This window comes from Marmota monax, unplaced genomic scaffold, assembly GCF_021218885.2.
Source record: "Marmota monax isolate L192 unplaced genomic scaffold, Marmota_monax_Labrador192_F-V1.1 WCK01_AAM20220418_F8-fsc00045, whole genome shotgun sequence".
Classification (NCBI taxonomy): Eukaryota; Metazoa; Chordata; class Mammalia; order Rodentia; family Sciuridae; genus Marmota; species Marmota monax.
This window is the reverse complement of record NW_026692132.1, coordinates 862,435-880,300: the sequence shown is the minus strand read 5'-3', so window position 1 is coordinate 880,300 and position 17,866 is coordinate 862,435. Positions and strand designations below refer to the sequence as shown.

The window sequence follows — 17,866 nt, the reverse complement described above, 5'->3', positions numbered from 1 at the left end:
AAACCCCACAAAATCCCTGTGGGCTCTAGCAGTCTGGCAGTCTCTTCTTTGCTCCTCTCTGATTACCTCTGAAAAGCAGAGGCTAGGAGAAGAGGCCCATTCCAGCTCCCATGGGAGCCTTCCTCCTCCTCTTCAAGGGTTCAATTACTCTCATATAGTACCTGTTACATGCTGGGCCTGGGACCAGATTCTAGGGACCAGAATTCAGTGATACCTGGGGCAACTGGGAAATCAATATTCATGGATTCCTGGAGTGGCATTATCCCTACCTCACCTTCCTAGCCTCCCCTCAACTGTCAGAGAGCTTCTGGGCCCAGGAGGGCCAGGCTGTGTGCTTAAAATATTAAGTGAGGCAAAACAGGGCCACCTTGGCTATAGACTCAGGAGCCACTATGGGGAAGAAGCAGCAGCCAGGTTAGCTGAGGGCTCTGTGGAAAAAGGGACTCTCTCCATAAGGGTCCCAAGGCCAAGGCAGTACCCACAGATGTTGCTGTCTTTGCAAAACAGTCCAGAACTCAGAAACTTCCAGGACTTTCCTCTTCTGATCCCAGGAGGGCTCCCTCCTGTATATGAATAATACTGAAGGAGGTTGGAAGGAGTCTGCGGCGGGGGTGGGGGGGGCTGTGGTTTGCCAAACTCCTTTTATACAGAAGAAAGACAATGGGCTCAGGATGACCCACTGTCCTGTTTTGCCCAGGAATGAAGGGTTTCCTGGGTACTGATTTTAGTACCCAAAGTACCTAGTCCATGGGTACTAAAATCAGCGTAGTTCTGGGCAAACTAGGAAGATGGGTCACCCTGAGGAAATGTGAGGAATGATTCTCCTTCCCTGACACCAGCTAACTGCTAATGGTTCCACTAGCCCAAAACTGTCCTTATTGTTCTACCTTGTACATGGGGAAGACTGGAGAGGGGAGGGAGCTCTCATGGCCAGGCTAGGAACTGTCAGGGGAAATGGGAGCAAAGTGTTTGTGGTCTTTGTGAGAAGCTACCTTTGGGGAACTGAGACCCATGTGACCCCACACAAAGCCTGGGGTGTCAAGAAGTGATCAGGGAAGAACCTGAGTAAACTGCCAGATCAAGGGGCTTGAGCTGTTCCTTGAACCCTTTGCACAGGGTACAAATGCTGGGCAGAAGATGGGGAAAGATGTCTTTAAAATCTTCTGCCAGGTGTCTGTTACTCCCAGGGATCCAGAAGGCAGACATGGGGGAAAGAAGCCTGTAGTACTGTGAAGTCATAAGCAAGCTGGTTTCTTTAAGACTATCCTGGAAATAGGGTCCTCTCAAAGGGTATCCAAACTGGAAGTGATGGGGCAAATATCTCAGAAGGCAAAGGAGTTTTGAATTGAAGTTAATCTGACAGGGCAAGTCCCATGAAGACTTCCCTGCTTAGATCCCTAATTTGACAAGTAAAAGACTCAAATCCTGGGAGGCTGAATCATTAGCTCAGTTTGGGTGAATACAGGAATGGGTTGAATATAAAGTGTCTCCCCCAAATGCTCACGTGTTAATGTAAGAATGTTCAGAGCTGAAATAATTCGATTCTGAGAACTAACCTAATCAATGGATTAGGTTAATGATTTGATGGATTAATAATTTGAATGGATTAACAATTTGATGGATTAGGTGAATAATTTGATAGGTTAATAATTTAAAAGAACAACTGTACTGGGTGGAAACTGAAGGCCACAAGAAGTAGGTCACTGAGGGCATGCTCTTAGAGTTTATCTTTCTTATCTCTTCTTTCTTTCTCTCTCTCTCTCTCTCTCTCTCTCTCTCTCTCTCTCTCTCTCTCTCTCTCTCTCTCTCTCTCTCTCTCTCTCTCTCTCTCTCTTCCTAGATGCCAAGAGAAGACCGGCTTTCTTCCACCATGCCCTTCTGCCATGATGTTCTGCATCTTCTTGGGCCCAGAACAATGGAGCCTGCCAACTTGTGGATTGAACCTATGAAACCAGGAGCCCAAAATTAAACTTCTCCTCCTCTCAGTTGTTCTTGTCCAGTATTTTGGTCACAGCAATGAAAAGCTGACTAATGCAAATACATTCCAATGTGAATTGAGACCTAGATGCAACTCCATCAGAAACTAGATGCTATGGCCAGAGATTCCCTGGAAGAGAGAAAGTTTAAACTCATCCCTGGACAGGTCTCTGCCTTATCAGAGGTCCATGTGCTATTCTGAGAGAGGCACCTTAGTGGAGGAACTTCCTTCTCCATTCTTATCCATCTTGGTCCACTCCAGCACCAACTCCAGCTTAAAAGTCTTCCAGAGATCTCCCTGATGATTTCCATCCTGCTGAAATCCTAGGCAGGTGACAGCATGCCCCACCTCTCCGTTTCCCAGCCTTGGGGTGTGTGGGAAAGATCAGCCTCACCCCTCAGGAGTGAGAAGTTACTCCCTCCCTACTTCCCTAGGAGCCTTCATGGAGGTGGAGGAACTTAAGGCACAAAGAAACCATAACAACATGAGGTGCCAGTCAGTTTAGAAGGAAGCCGAGTCCTGAAAATGTCTCTGACAAGGAGGTAGAGAGGGATGCTGAGAGGCTGGAAGGGGGCAGGTAAAGGTGGACTCTCCTTTTGGTAGCCAAGAAGGTCCTTAAGTGCATGACCAGGAGACAGCAGAGGAGAAATCCAAAATAAAACAACAGAGGGCCTGAGAAAAACACCTCCTGACAGCTTCTGCACCAGTTTCTAGCATTTGCAGTTTGTCCTATTGTGACACCTTCAAAAAGAAAATGAAGGAAAGAGCCCAAGAAATGTCCCCAGGGAATAGCAGGGCTACCCACTTCTTCCCAGCCATGCTTCTAGGAAAAGCAAGATCCACAGAAAGTATCCTGAGGAGAGAAAGTCTGCACTCCATGGCATCCCCACAGCATGGAAAAGTAGAAGAGAGAAGGGCTCCTTCCCTGACTGGTGACCAGGAATCACCTTCTTGGGAAATCTCAGGAGGCTCCACATTACTGCCCAGGCTGGTGGGGTGCTGAATCCTTGGGGAGGAAGGCACATACTCTCCACACAAAGAAATGCCCTGTTCACTCAACAATAGGCCCTTGGAGCTTCCTGAGCAATTACTGCCTCCCCATTCAGCTTCATGCCTGGGCAGTCACTAATAATTTATTGCAACTAAGTCTCATAGCTCCAGTAAGACAGCTTCTCTGCTTCTGAATTCCCCACAGAGCTTACTGAACACAGCTGGGAACCTAGTCTGTCCTCATTAATACTTCTCTGGACCTGAATCTTCCCATCCTTCCTTGCCACCAATTCCACCCTTACATTCCAGCAACTGGCCCACAGGAACAGAGCCAACCCAGGCCATTCCCTTCTCTTCACTTCCTAGGAGCTGGTCTAGCAGATGCTAACAAAGGGAAATGAGAGCTTCAGGGTTTAGAGATCTGATTGGCAGCTTGGCAAAATCCACTGGGAACTTCTATAAGCAAAGGATCACTACTAGCAAATGCCAATTAGGGTACTCTTTCCAGTTCTCCTATGGAAGACAGTCATTTATACGGTTTAAGTTAGGTGTTGAATCTCCAAGAGAAGTGCGAGTTTCCAAGAATGTTTCCTGAGGAAGGTCTCTGGAAGGAGCCTTTTAAATTCTTGAGATTCACCTAATCTATACAAGGTAGTCATGGCGATAAATTATGGTAGGCAGGTAGCTGGGCCAGGTGATCTGATCAAACACCTTCCAGTTCCAAACTTCAGTGAATTTTGAATGATCTCACTCATCCATGTGCAAGACAGTGACATGGTTTTGGAGCAAGAAGACCCATAGTTCACATCCTAGCTCTGATTCTTCCTAGCTGGGTGATCTCAGGGCTTGTGGGGGTGGGTCACTTAATCTCTGAACAAATTTTCTTGATTGTAAAATGGGGACAATAATAATAATATCTTCACATAAATATTAGGAGATCTCACACATGAATAGGTTATAAAAACTACAAAGTATTATTCAAATGATCCAGATTATTGAAAGGTTCTGATTATTATAATAATGGTAATAATAAATCCCTTTCTTTTAAATAAGCAAATACTTATGTTATGGTTGGCATCAGAAGAACTGAGAAGATCATAGTTGATGGATTTGCTATTGGCTCCTCTCTGCCCTGGAGACCTGCAGCTCTCTTACTGCCTTCTGGTGGGGACCTAAAGGAACCCAGTAGTAAATGCTGACTTCAAGCTCCAGGCTGGAGGTATTTTGCCACCCACCAGAATGCTCCTCTGTTGCTTTTATAATTTGACAGCTGACTCCCAGCAACGTCTTCCCCAGGTAATAAACCTGACAGTAAATGGAGGCTCCTGTATTTTAGTGTACATCATGTAAAGGGAGCAGACCCTCCAGGAAGGAAGAATCACTTGTACTACCCTCAGAAAATATGCTGATAAACTCACAAAGTCCCGTTATTGCTAAACGCTAATTGCATTTCCTTGGGTAAGCACGATAAAAAATTCATTGCAGTTTTTGGAAACAAGATGCCAATTGCATTTTAATTGCTAAAGAGGAAAGTGTACAGGAGAAGTTTTGCCAGGAAAATGCTAACTGGGCATAAACTCAGAAAGAGATCTCCCCAAGCCAAAAGGCTGAATTCTGAAACAAGAGCTAAGGAAGAGAGATGGAACCTGCGGGGAAGCCAAACCTTCCCTAAGAGAGCACCAACTTAAGTATTATCAGACTCAAAGCTGCAGAGACCCTGGACAGTTGGAATTTTTCACTGTAGAGCATGATGTAGATTTAACAAATGTAAAGAATTTAAAAATTAGGGGGCTGGGACTGGGGCTCAGCGGTAGTGCACTTGCCTGGCATGTGTGAGGCACTGGGTTCGATTCTCAGCACCACATATAAATAAAGGTCTATCAACAACTAAAAAATAAAACTAAAAAATTTTTTAAAAAATTAGGCACCTGCCAAAATTCTGGAGTAGATGAACAGAAGTCAATACCAAAGCTTCAGAAACTATGTATGAGCCCAGCATAGTGGCACGCATTTGTAATATCAGTGACTCAGGAGGCTAAGACAGGAGGTACAAGTTCAAGGCCAGCCTGGACAACTTAGTGAAACCCTGTCTCAAAATTTAAAATAAAAAGGACTGGGAATGTAGCTCCATGGTAAAGTGCCCCTGGATACAACCCAGTACAAAGAGAGAGGGTGGGCGGTAGGGGGAACGGGAGAAAGAAAGAAGGAGAAGGAGAAGGAGGAGGAAGAGGAAGAAGAGGAAGAGGAGGAGGAAAGAAGGAAGTAAAGAAAATATATGAGAGCAAAACTGTATTTCTATCCCATAATTTACAAATCAGGGGGCTGGGGAAAATCCAGACCAAGGGCCAAACATAACTTCAATTTAATAACATAACTCTTTGAACCAGTTCACAGACTATCATTTTAAAACCATACGCTATTTTCCAATTCCAACCTCCTTGTTTTACAGTGTCTCTGCCCCATGCAGGACCTGCCACAGCTAGATAAGAACAGGTGAGACAACAGGGGAGGGGGGAGGATCCTGACTCCCATGGGCTTATAACTGGGCTATCCAGCTTTGATCCTCTCTTCCCAGGAGCTCCTGAGCTAGGCACTCCTCTAGGGAGGCACTTAGCCCACCTGAGGGCACAGGGAGAAGGCAGGACTAGGAGAACCCCTGAGAATCCTCCCCAAATATGCAAACAGGAGCTGAAGAGAGGACAGGGCAAAAGGACAGGCCCCCAGCTGCTTCCAGTAGCTTCTTCTATCTCTCACCGTAACCTCCTCAGCCCCCAGCTCCCCACATCATTCCCAATCCAACTCCAGCCTCTCTCCTGTCTTGGAGCTGCTTTGATGAGAAAGAGGGACTAGAAATCAGGGTCTGAGGGGAGAGGCCAGGTGGCCCAGCTGCTGGCCTGTGGGTGGTGATGGTCATGTGTACAGTGGTAGGAGATTCACTCCTGCATCCATCCATGGAGGCTGCTTCTTCTCCAGCTAGTGAACCTGCCAAAGAGCACAGGAGACATGACACCAATGTGCGTGAAATTGCAGCAAACAATGGGACTTAGCACAGAGAGTCCTGAACCAAAAGAGGAATAGGCTGGATTCCCAGCATGCTCCACTACACACTAGCCAAGTGACTTTTATCTTAGTAAATCACTTAACAATTCAGAACCTTGATTTCCACTTCTATCAGAGGAGACTAAAAATATCTGGGGCTCTAGAAATTTTGGAAGATTTGAATGAGAGGATGGATCCATACATCCCCTGACACTCTAAAATGTATTATCTACCACCTGCTTCTATGCCTAACCTCAGAGAAAGATGATTTCCATTATCACACCCTTGCCATTGTACTTAACACAAATACTATGCTTTGAAATACACTATTGAATATGGCCCCCTCACTGAATAGATGAAGCCTAGTGTCTCGCAAGAGTTTAATTAGGTTAATTAGAAATTCAGCTAAGTCTTGAGTTTCTCCATAGTATAAGCAATGCAGTCACTTATAACTGATTTAGGGACTAGGGATGAATAACAATAACTTATAACTACATTAATAATACTCTGGATCACTTACCCTAAGCCTAGCACTATACAGGCATTGACAGGTCTCATCCCACTTAATCATCAGAGTAGCATATAACATAGCCAGGATGGCTATGACCAAGACACTGAGGTTCACCAAGGGTAGGAACTTGCCAAAGGTCACCCAGGAAAGGGCAGACCTAGGTTGCAAACTCAAGTCTATTCTTACCCAGTTAATGCTTAAATTAATAGAAATCCAATGGATTCCATGTTATAAACATCACTACTTCTTCCTTACATTCTAGAGAACATTCCCTAGTCCCCTCTCCTTCCCTCAGCAGGGCCAAGGCTTATGGGGTGAGATTCACAGTGTCCAGGGGCAGGTCCTTTAGAAGCCTCACACCCCATCACTGCCCCCACACTCACTTGCACAGTTTCATGGATCCAGTCCAGGAACTCAGCCACCTTGGCGTAGACACCTGGGTGATTGGGCTCTGCACAACCACGTCCCCAGCTGACCACACCCACGAGGTGCCACTTGCCCCCATCTGGGCAAACTAAGGGTCCTCCGCTGTCCCCCTGAGGTATCCAGGCATGGAGACACAGAGAAACAGACAGTCAGACCTTCCTGGTGGAGGAGAACCAGATCCCCATGAAGAATGGGGGTCTCCTTCCCAGGCCTCCCTGCTTCCTGCTAGGATACCTGCTGGCCTCCCCCTCCATAATCCCTTAGCATGAGCATTCCTCCTAGAGTCTGTCTCATGCTACCAACATAGGCAGACCAGGGACCAAGCTGCAGCAGGTCCCTGTCCCCTCCCTCCACCACAGGCCACACCTGGCATGCGTCAGCCCTCCCGTCCAGGTAGCCAGCACACATCATGCGAGGGGTGAGGGCCCCACTGTATATGCAGGAGCTGTTGCAGAGCTGGGTGCTGAGCAGGGGCACCACTGTATCCTGCAGCGTGTCTGAGCTGTAGGCTGCGGGAGACACCAAGAAAAGCTGTAGGATACCAAGCAAGGCCAGAAGACAGAGCAGCAAGAGGGAAAGAGTTAGTAGTCCCAGAGGCATGGAGATTCAAAAAGGGGAGCCAAGGACAGGAGTTGTGGACCACAACAGGGTGCTGGGGTTTAGAAGATTTAGGGTCTGGAAATGAGGAGAGGAGGAGGAGAACTCACACATATACCAAATGCCGAGGCCATGGCACTCCTGGGACAAGGGGATAGGGGGTAAAAGGTTCTGGGCTTAGGGAAAACATCAGTGCTTGTTCTCCCCAGAAAAGCCCAGCCAGGGAAGACTGGATCCCCCAGGACTGGCCACTGGTGGTGCCAGGGGAAATGAGGGCTGGAACTGCCATGTGGCCAGGGAAAATGGTGTGCCTCCCCTTGGAGAACGATGCCTCATCCCACCCCTTTTGCACTGAGGGCCCTTGGAATTGACTCACTATGGCTGGGGTCGGTGTGGCCCCAGCCAGACACCCAGCACTGCGAGCCACTTGGAAAATGCTGTTCCTCAGCTGGCAAGCACACAGCGCCCACAGTGTCTGTGGAGAGGCACAAGGTCCTGGTCCCGATTCAGGCTTGGCTTCCCTCCAGCAGAGGCTGGGCAAAGATCCTCCTTATCCCCCTTCTCAACAGTCCTGGTGCCTTGCCTCCACCAGGCTTCATGTAGGGCTGTCCAGGCTGGGCACAGTCCCACCCTGGGAAGGACTCTTTTTAAGAAACAATGTGTAAACTGCGTTGTGCATGGCGCCCTCTAGAGGTAGGCAATGCACTTGCTTTCTACCTCCACCTGGGGACTGAGGGAGAATGGAAACACCTTCTGGCCCTGGGTACAAAATTTTTAGCAAGAACCCAGTTTTGGCTTTCCCTAGGGTATCTGATCCCTAGAGAAGTATTTCCAAAAGTATATGACACATCCTATAGGTGGAGCCAAACATGATTTTAGATAGAATATAGACGTGCCATTTCATAAACACTCACTCATTTGGGGAGAGAACTATTTCCTTTTCAATTCTCTTTCAGTACCTCTTATTGAATCAAGGAGAAAGACTCTGTCTGGTGCTAGTTTGTACTTCTCTCAATGTTGTCAATCTCCCACTGAACAGAGGAGAGCAGGCCCTGGCCCAACAACCCCTACAGAGGACTCCAGCAACCTAGAACTTACTTATCAGTTTGTTTTCAGAGTACATATTTTTATAGTTACTACCTATTTACTATAGTTATATAGGTTCTCCAATCAGGTAGTTTTCTCTTTAAAATATATTTATGTAAGTTAATTTAGAAACATTAACTATTTGAGCAATAGTACACATATGTGATAAGATTTGTGAAATGCGTATAGCAACCACTGTTGTTTGAGAAATCCAAGTGGATAGTGATGGGAAAGAGGAGTGCTGAGTGCATAAGTTTGTGTGTGCACAAGTAAGCGTGGGCATGTGAGTGCACACAAACAGATGGGGTAAGCATGTCTGTGCATGAGAACGTGTGAATGCACAGGTGTGTCTGTATATGTAACCCAGTGCACACATGTGTGTTTTTCTGTAAGTGTGTGTTTGTAGCAGAGTGTCCACATGCAGGTGCATGTTCAGGGGAACAGCAGCTGGAACAACTGCAGCCTGGGCTCATTCTTCTATGGCAGGTGCTTTGGCAAGAGGAGTCCTGGCTTTGAAGGCAGAAGTTTGTCACATGACCTTAAAAAAGTTACTTCCTTCCCTGAGCATCAATGTCTTTGTCTGTATATACATTTCATCTACTTGCCAGGTTTGTTACAAAGACTGAGAGAAAGGATATTTGGAGAAGTAAATTTCTTTAACTCCAACATTTCACAAAATGGTTGGGACTTTGGACCAGTCTGGGAACAGGGGTAGAGCAGTCTATTGTTGAATGAGGCACCTGTGAAACCCTGCTTGGGACGTCAAAGCAAATTCAATCAGCATGACCTTTTATGAAGAGGGCCTGAATTTTTGTCCCTAAAAGAGCCTGTTCAAGAATTGGAACAACTTCAGGTCTAGGATATTGCAAAAGTCACTATGATCCAAAGTGAATGGTGTACTTTTTAGTTTACAGTGCTAGGAGGATACCCTAGAAATCAGCTAGCCTCTCCTGCCACCCAGTCCCTGTTCCTCTCTCACTACATTCCTAGCCTGGTAGTCCCAGGGCCAGGGTCTCTCACCTGAGAAGTTGAGTGGTATCCGAAGACGCAGAAGGGCAACATCATAGTCATGACTTTGAGCACTGTAGAGGGGGTGGGAGATGATTTTCTCCACCATAGCCCCCTGGTGTGGCTTAATGGTGCTATGGCTGACCAGTCCTGCATGAACCCGCCAGCTGGACAGGCGGAACAACCTGAAACTGCACAAAGAGACCATGCTGAGCCCATGGAAGGAAGAGTTAGAGAAGGTAGACATAAGTAAGGTAGTGAGTGGAGGAAGTTGGCCAGAGAGGTCATTAGAGGGGACCACTGTCACAAACCTCCAAGTTCCTGGGACCCAAGGATCATGCCTCTTATTATCACCCTAGCAGCTGGCAAGACACTGGACATGCAGTAGGTGCCTAACAGGTGCTTAATGACTGATGGACAGAGAAACAAGATACTACAGGTCATCTGCAACCACCAATTGCTCCCTCTCTCCTGTATAATCACCCTTCAGGCTTAATGTTGGAAGGCCTTGTAAGATATGAAAACTCCAACCTATGTCAAAAAACTTCCCTCAGACCTGTCACACTGTGTGTGACCTGAGGGAGGTTCTTCCCTCCCTAGCAACATTTTCCCCATAAAATTAAGTTTATACTCTCTGACTTGCCTGCCACCAAGAGAAGAGACTCAAAGAACTCATCCATTCATCATTCATTTGTTCATCCCTCCAACTAATATTGATTAAGCATCTATTATATTCCAGGGAATGTTCTAGTCACTGAGGACACAGCAGTGGAGAAATCTACAAAGGGATTTTTAGACCAAGAGTCTTTTTAGATTCTTAGACCAATGAGACCAAGAGTCCCTGCTCTCCTGGAGCTTCCAATCTAAAAGGTGGAGAAAGACATTCAATTAGTAATTACATGAAAAACGATTTAATTACAGTGGTAATAAACATTAAGAAGCAGAGTGCAATGAATGCAAAAGCATCTTAGAAACTTAAAAACTGTGTGAATATAAAGAACCAGTCTTTGACTACTGTTGTTTGTGCAGAGCTGAATTTGACACTGACAGGGAGAATACCACCCTTGCCCACTTAGAATGGATACCTGGAGGCAGCAATTGTACAGGACACTTTATACAGGACAAACAGAAAAGGTAACTGAGATCCTCACCTCCCCATCAGCCCCCAAGACTTGCCTGTGTATGCAGTGCGCAGCAGTCACCACCCAGTGGGGCGCCAGTACAGAACCCCCACATGTGTGTCGGGAGCCAAGGGTCACACTGGCCTGCCATGGCCAGCGCCCAAGAGCTACAGCATGCCCACCAACTATCCGGGAAGCCAGAGGCCTTGTGCCGCACTCTGCCAACAGAGAAGGGTAAGCCAGAAAGAGAAAGCCAAGTGCCTGAGAGCCAGTGTGAACAGCTCATTTATTATTCCTGGTCCTAAGTAGGGGGAATAGGAAGATAGGAATGTTGATTACCCATCTGTGGGCTTTCTGACAGAAGGGATGGTGTTTGTGGGATCTATGGAGCCCTTATGTCGATTCCACAGTAGAGGTCAAAGTATGGATAAATGTGTAGAAGTCCAATGGATATGTGGATAGATGGGTGGGAAGAGAGGTGAAAGGACCCAGACTGTTTCCCGTTTGGACCCTAATTCACTACCCACCCTTAGTCTCCTGAAACTACTAACAAATTTCTCAGCAGCCAATAACAATTCCACCTTTCAGGTTCTTCAGAAGAAAGGGGCATTAAATGCCAGAGGCCAAGATAGAGTGGAGTAGTGAAATAGAAACATGATTAGCCAGCACGGTACCTGGTTGGGGACATAACAGAGAACTAAAGGGGCTTTGTTTGGGCAGACTTCACCTGCGAGAAGGAGCCCAGCATATGGATGAGCACGTGGGCAAGGACCACTCAGACCCAACTGAGCCTCTCTACAAGGCTCTTCCATACTCCATACTCAGCAGAGCAGGGAAACTCCTTTCTCTCACCCATTTTCCTAGGTCCAGGACATGACTCACCAGAGCATTTGAGGGAAACAACTTGACCAGAAGTACAGTTGTCCCTGCAAAAAGGCAGCAGCAAGAAGTTGGACAGGGCCAACCCGAGGCCACACATGCCCCAGGCATGGAGGGGGGGGGTGGTAAACAGTTCTTAGGGCTGTCATGTAGAAGGCCTGAAGAACACCACCCTTCTCTTCCTGCCTCCACCCAAACACCTTGTAAGCAGTTCTCAGGACAACAGCACACAGTAGGCCAGGTCTTCCAGAGGGTAACAGAAAGCTTTCAAGGTCCTTAAGGATCCATCTGGTCAGGGCCCAAATTTACAAATGTGGTTATTTATAGATGAGAAAATCCAGCTGTTTCCACTAAAAGGCCCTGAATAAACATATATTCAGTGGGTAAATGAATGGATATTGAGTGGATGAGTGAATAGAGCCTTTTTCCCTGTGCTCCTTTCCAGGCCAGGTTCACTGTTTTCTGTCCCAGGTCTGCATATTTGTATTTTTGCTCTCCTCTTTCCTGCTTCTCTCTTTGGGGGGGTGGGAGTGTGTGTGTGGTGGGGGGGTACCAGGGACTGAACTCAGGGGCACTCAACCACTGAGCCATGTCACCAGACCTATTTTGTATTTTATCTCACTGAGTTGCTTAGGGCCTTGCTAAGTTGCTGAGGCTGGCTTTGAACTCTCGATCCTCCTGTCTCAGCTCCCAAGTGGGATTACAGGTGTACACGATCACACCCAGCATCTGTCTCTCTTAGGATAAGCCTCAATTCCTTTTTGACCCAGTGCTCATCTCTTTCCTTACTCATCTCTTTCCTCCTGCAGCCCAAGGCCTAGTCTTCTTAGATTCTAATTTTCCAAACCTACAGCCACCCATCTGCTCTCCTAGAGGAATCAGTCCCATTCCCATATCCACTTGACCATTCAGGAATCTAAGACAAAGACTTGGTCAGGCCTTCTACCTCCAGTATATTCCTGGGGATGACCCCTTGGGAAGGAGCTAGGCAGAAGGGGCCCCAAAGCACAAAGATGAGAAGCAGGGCAAGGATGAGAAGGCTTCAGAGCAGTGAAAGGGAACCCACCCCTCCAGCCCAGGAAATTTCTGGGCAGCTTGAGGAAGCCCAGGCAGGGACAAAGTCCTCTCAGCTTGTGCCAAATCACACCAACCCATCCTGAGGGTTTGGGGAAGAGCCTGCTCCATTCCCAAGCCTCTTTTCTTGGACATACTTGAGGCCCCAAGCAGCTCTTAACTAGAACCACTTGACTATCTTTCTCCAAAAGATTCCAGAGTTATATAAATATAAAGTGGCAGCATTGAGAGATCACTCAGCTTAGAGAGAGGCCTGGTTTCAAGACCTGGCCTAGCTATTTATCGGTTATGAGACCTTGGACAAGACTTTTTAACCTCACTGAGACTCAGTAAAAGGGGATAAGAGCAACATTCCAAGTCCTGAGATAACAACAACCAGCCCTTCATTTCTTGTGAGAGACAAATAACATATGGCCACTGTAATGAGCAGGGCCCATGTGAACTGGGTTTGTAATTTCTGACTGGGAAACATTCCTCTGCTCTCCTCCTTATACTGCCAATGACCTCACCACCATCTCCCCTGAAAGAAGATTTTTCTGGACTGCCCACCAGGAAATAAAGGGCCCCACTCACCTAACCTCAGAAGCCCTACCTGAGCTGCCACACCTCCTTCAGAAGGCCCTCCAGACTAGGAGAGAGCCGAGCAAACTTCTGGGAGCTGTTGAGCATGGTGTCAGACAGGTTGACTCCCTTATGGTGAATGAGTCTTGGCAGAACAGAATGGGAGGAAATGAGCTTTAAACTGCAGTGGGAAAGATACTGGTTAATCACAACTAGAATGTGCACAAGACACTCAACTAGTGTAATGACTAAGACAATGATTTCTTCTGAGAGTTATTTTTGTTAAAAAGCTGTGAGGCTAAAAGAAAACAGAAGAAAAGCAGCAGTACTCAAAGGAGAGAAATAGCTGGGGCACCATCATGCCCAGAGGCTAGAAGATGATCAGAAAGACCACTTGCTATTTGCTGAGTGCTTTGATGGTGACAGGAAAATGGAGGTGTCCAACTCCAGGTAACCCTCCACCCCCCCAGGCTCCAAATCCTGCTCTTGTTACCTGAGATGCCCAAGGCTCTGGCAGATCCTCATACCCAGGGCAGGGTTCCAGCCCTCATGGCAGACCAAGAGCCAGGCTGGACGTGCTCTCACCTTCACTTCCAGCAAGAAGTCCCCACTATTTATTCTGAAAGACACTGAAACCACAGCATGAAAACAATATCCCAGGGATAGGGATAGGACAGGAAGAAGAGGACCTGGAGCTCTGTGGGACCAGAAGAAGCCTCAGTGGTCATCCAAGTCACCCCATGTCAGTCTCCCTGTTCCCCCATGTGTCAAGCCAATCCTAAAAATAATATAACCCTATTTGTTGAGATTTTTCCATTTTGTGTTTAACTGTGTGCTTTGGAAGGTGCTCCATGCATCACTCATCAAGGCAGCTGTATGCAATGACTATTACCACCCTCCAATTCTGCAAAGGGAAATAAGGCACAGAGGTAAAGCAACTTGTCCAAAAGCACAGAATGAGCAAGAGATGGACACAGGACTTAAGTCCAAGTCTTCAGATTTCAAACCTCATGACAATAATAGTTATCATTTATTGAGTGTCTGCTTTTATCAAGCTGTTAAGGACTGAAATGTGCCCCGCCCCACCCCCCACCCCTGATTCCTGCCTCACTCCCAATGTGACTGTAATTGGAGATAGGGCCTTGAATAATGTAATTAAAATTAAATGAGGTCACCAGGGTGGTGTCTGATCTGATGGGGCTGGTATCCTCTTAAGAACAGAAAGAGACAGCAAGCATATGGTTGCTTACTTTCTCTCTCTGTGTCCTAGCAAATAGAAGAAAGGTCCCCAGAGGACACAGTAAGAAGGCAGCCATCTACTACTAAAAAACAAATTTTTAACACCTTGCATTTGAACTTCTAGCCTCCAGAATTATAAGAAAACTTTTTTTAAAATTTTTTATTTTAATTTATTATATATGACAACAGAATGCAATACAATTTGTATTACACATATACAGCATAATTTTTCATATCTCTGGTTGTATACAAAGTATATTCACACCATTCATGTCTTCATACATGTACTTAGGGTAATAATGTCCATCTCATTCTACCTTCTTTTCTACCCCCATGTCTCCCTTCCCTCTCACCCCTTTGGCCTATCTTGAGCAGAACACTAAGAAAATTAATTGTGGTTTAAGCCACTCAGTCCATGGCACTTTGTTATGGCAACCTAAGCAGACTGCACAGTCTCTGAACTAAGCTCTTTTTATATATTAGCTTGTAGCTTTATGCATATTTTTAGATATAAATATGTGTGTGTGTATGTGTGTGTGTGTGTGTGTGTGTGTGTGTGTGTAAGTACGTACTGGGGATTGAACCTAGTTGTGCCTAACCATTGATCACATCCCCAACCTTTTTTTTTATTCTGATTCAGGGTCTGCTAGGTAGACCTATCACCACCCTCACATTAGAGGAGGGAGAGGCAAATGATAGCAGTGAACTGACAGCCCTTCATTTGGGTCCTCCTGCTCCTGGGAGGGGGGATCCTAGAGATGTAAAGGACCCTGGGCTGAGAGGAGAGGGGATATCTTTTACACTCGTGAGTGTGGCCCACCTGCTTTGGGAATTGAAGGGAGCAGAACTTCCTCATTGCTGGCCACTGAGCAGTTCAACATCATCTCCTCATCCTGCAAGGTCCCAGAAATGGGCTGAGAGGCAGCTGGCCACAGATACAGTACTTTAGAGAAGAACAAAAAGAGAGTCACAGAGAAGAGCTGGGGCAAAGGAACAAATTTCCAAGAGAGGGGGTCAAGGCACAGGACAAGACACTCTTGCTGCAGAGGCAGACCTGGACCTGGGGACTCCTTCTCCACCACCTGCCTTTAGGTGCCCCCTACCCAATCTTCAGAGGAGAGGCACAATGCTCTGTCTCTGTCTCTCTGTCTTTCTCTTTGTCTTTCTCTGTCTGTCTCTTTCTTTCTCATGGAAAAGACTTCTAGAAAAAGCCTGATTAGGGCTGCCCTGAATCATCCTCAGGTAACTCAGGACACTACTTCTCACAGTAAGACTAAACATTCTTCTCTACATGGAGCCTAAATCCATTCTGTTGCATTTACCCCTTCTCTTCTTACTGTCTATACAGAGCAGTTGAGAAAGGTGCTCATCTCAGCTGCTTGCTTATAATGCCTGCTCAACACTTGCTTCTCCCTTCCACTTTCCCCCAGATCCTGTCTTTGTCCCTTCAAGACCACAGAAGGGACCCAGCACTGACCCAGGAGCCATGAGCCGACACCTGCACCAGCCAGCAGTCCCAGGGCTCCCAGCACCACACAGCCACGTCGCACAGAGCACCAGCGCCCCACCTTGGAGACTGTGGAGGAGGACAGAGGGCTCTCTGGGTTCTCAGCTCCTGCCAGCCAACCTTACTCCACACACCAAACTCCAGCAGGAGCCCACCCCGGCTCCCTGAACCTGGAATGGGTAAGTGCAATGCCCTGATCCCTGAAACCCCAGGTCCCACTCAATTCCCCAATGGGAAACAGAAAGCAAAAGCAAATAGGGGATAAAGAGTGGACACTCTCTCACCATCAATCATATAGGGTTGACCCAAGGAGAAGAAAGGTAATATAAGAGGATTACCCTTCACTGTCATTCCCCAGTCAGGCCTACTGTGCTGTGGCTGGTCTCCCGGCTCTGCTCTGATCGCAGGTGCTGGGCCCTCCTCTGTACACTGAACCTCCATAGGTACTTGATCATCCAGCATCAGGCTCTGGGGAAATAGTTGTCAGATCCCAGGATCCCAACATCAAAGTCTGCAGAGAAAAGCCTCAGCCCACTCCAAGTGTACACTCTAATCTTGACCGTGCTCCTGCTGCTGCCTACAAACTTTTATCCCCTTGGGGTCTCCCTATGTGTTCCCTGCAGGACCTCTTGGCACTCCTTGAGGCCTTAACTTCACCCATCTTACTCTCATGTAGCCTGAGTATCAGAGTGAAGACTTGAATTCAGACTTAGTCACTCCAAAGCCCACACTCCTGATTAACCTCTCCCTGGTCTTATCTCCCATGAGCATCAAGGCTGATGGTCCCTCAATATCCCAGTCCAGGCTTCAAGATCCTACCTTCCTTCATTCTTTCTATCTCAGAGGGAAAGAAGTCTCTCCTACCTATACCCACCCTTCCCTTCATTCATTCAGAAAATATTATTTAGCCCAAGTGCACAGGTCACTATGGGGGATACTGTAGGGAGTTCAGGATAAGTAAGCATGAACCACTTCACCACTGCCTCAAAATATCTGCAATACTGTCCCAAAGATGTCATAAAAACAAAGTGGAATGTGTTAAGTGACCCAAGAAAACTTCAACTAAACTACCACTGACACTGATGAAATCAAGAGGGGCTTCCTAGAAAAAGAGGCCCTCATGGATGAACAGGACTTGAACTATATAGTCATTAGGTAGTCCAGGCAAAGAGGACTGAGTATGCCAAGATACACAAGAAAGCATAGTGCAGAATAAGTCATATGTGTGTCTGAGACTCTTGAGCCATGAAGAAGAGAAACAAAACATAAAATCTTAGGGGAAAAAAAACAGTTCAAAGTAAGGTCTATAACCTATTATGTGAACTGGGAAAACTCAGGCTATGTCACCAAATAAATGAGATTCAATTTTCTCATTTATAGAATGTAATACTTGCTATTGAGTAATCTCCTTTCTCTAGTATCTTATCTCCCTCTGTTATTCTCTATACTACAGAGCCAGAGTAACCTGCAAAATTACTCTAAAAAGCAAAGCAAGCACGGAGACCCCATCTTTAAAGTACCACTGAATCTTTGCAGCCTTGGGACCAATCCAAACTCCATAGGTCCATCTATGATCTCACCCTTCCTTATTTCCCCCACTAAGTCCCTCCACAGCCCAGCTCAGGGACATGCTGATAAATATGCCATCCCCAAGCACCTTGAGGCACTCTCACACCACAGAGACTTTGCACCTGCTGTCCCCTTCCCCAGGAAGCTGACTCCTACTAACCCTTCAGGACTCAACGTAGTAGGGAGTTTTCCTCAACTCCTACAGCACCTATTGTGGCCGTGTATGCTGCTTCTTTCTCTTTCCTTCCTCATTCGGCTATGTATCTCAGGGCCTGTGTATA

General features: G+C 46.7%; 1 protein-coding gene across 1 annotated transcript; it reads right to left on the bottom strand.

Annotated features, from left to right (window-relative positions):
• Positions 1-4,969: 4,969 nt before the first annotated feature.
• On the bottom strand, positions 4,970-16,478 carry Tmprss5 (transmembrane serine protease 5). Its single transcript, XM_058586214.1, has 12 exons — positions 16,390-16,478; positions 15,987-16,105; positions 15,330-15,452; positions 13,764-13,899; positions 13,302-13,415; positions 11,639-11,682; positions 10,812-10,974; positions 9,648-9,826; positions 7,918-8,016; positions 7,311-7,453; positions 6,902-7,054; positions 4,970-5,950 (listed from the first exon to the last, which is right to left on the bottom strand). The coding sequence occupies exons 1-12, from the start codon at positions 16,476-16,478 to the stop codon at positions 5,942-5,944; spliced, it is 1,371 nt and encodes a 456-aa protein (XP_058442197.1). The 3' UTR covers positions 4,970-5,941.
• Between the last annotated feature and the right edge of the window lie 1,388 nt (positions 16,479-17,866).

Excerpts from the sequence above, each read along its gene's own strand:
- Tmprss5 (XM_058586214.1), bottom strand. The coding sequence starts at position 16,478 with ATGCTGGATGATCAAGTACCTATGGAGGTTCAGTGTACAGAGGAGGGC. Across the intron at positions 13,416-13,763 it reads CAGAGCCTTGGGCATCTCAG|ACTCATTCACCATAAGGGAG; the intron begins GTAACAAGAGCA and ends TGTTCTGCCAAG. Across the intron at positions 7,454-7,917 it reads CCACACCGACCCCAGCCATA|CCTACAGCTCAGACACGCTG; the intron begins GTGAGTCAATTC and ends TGTCTCCCGCAG.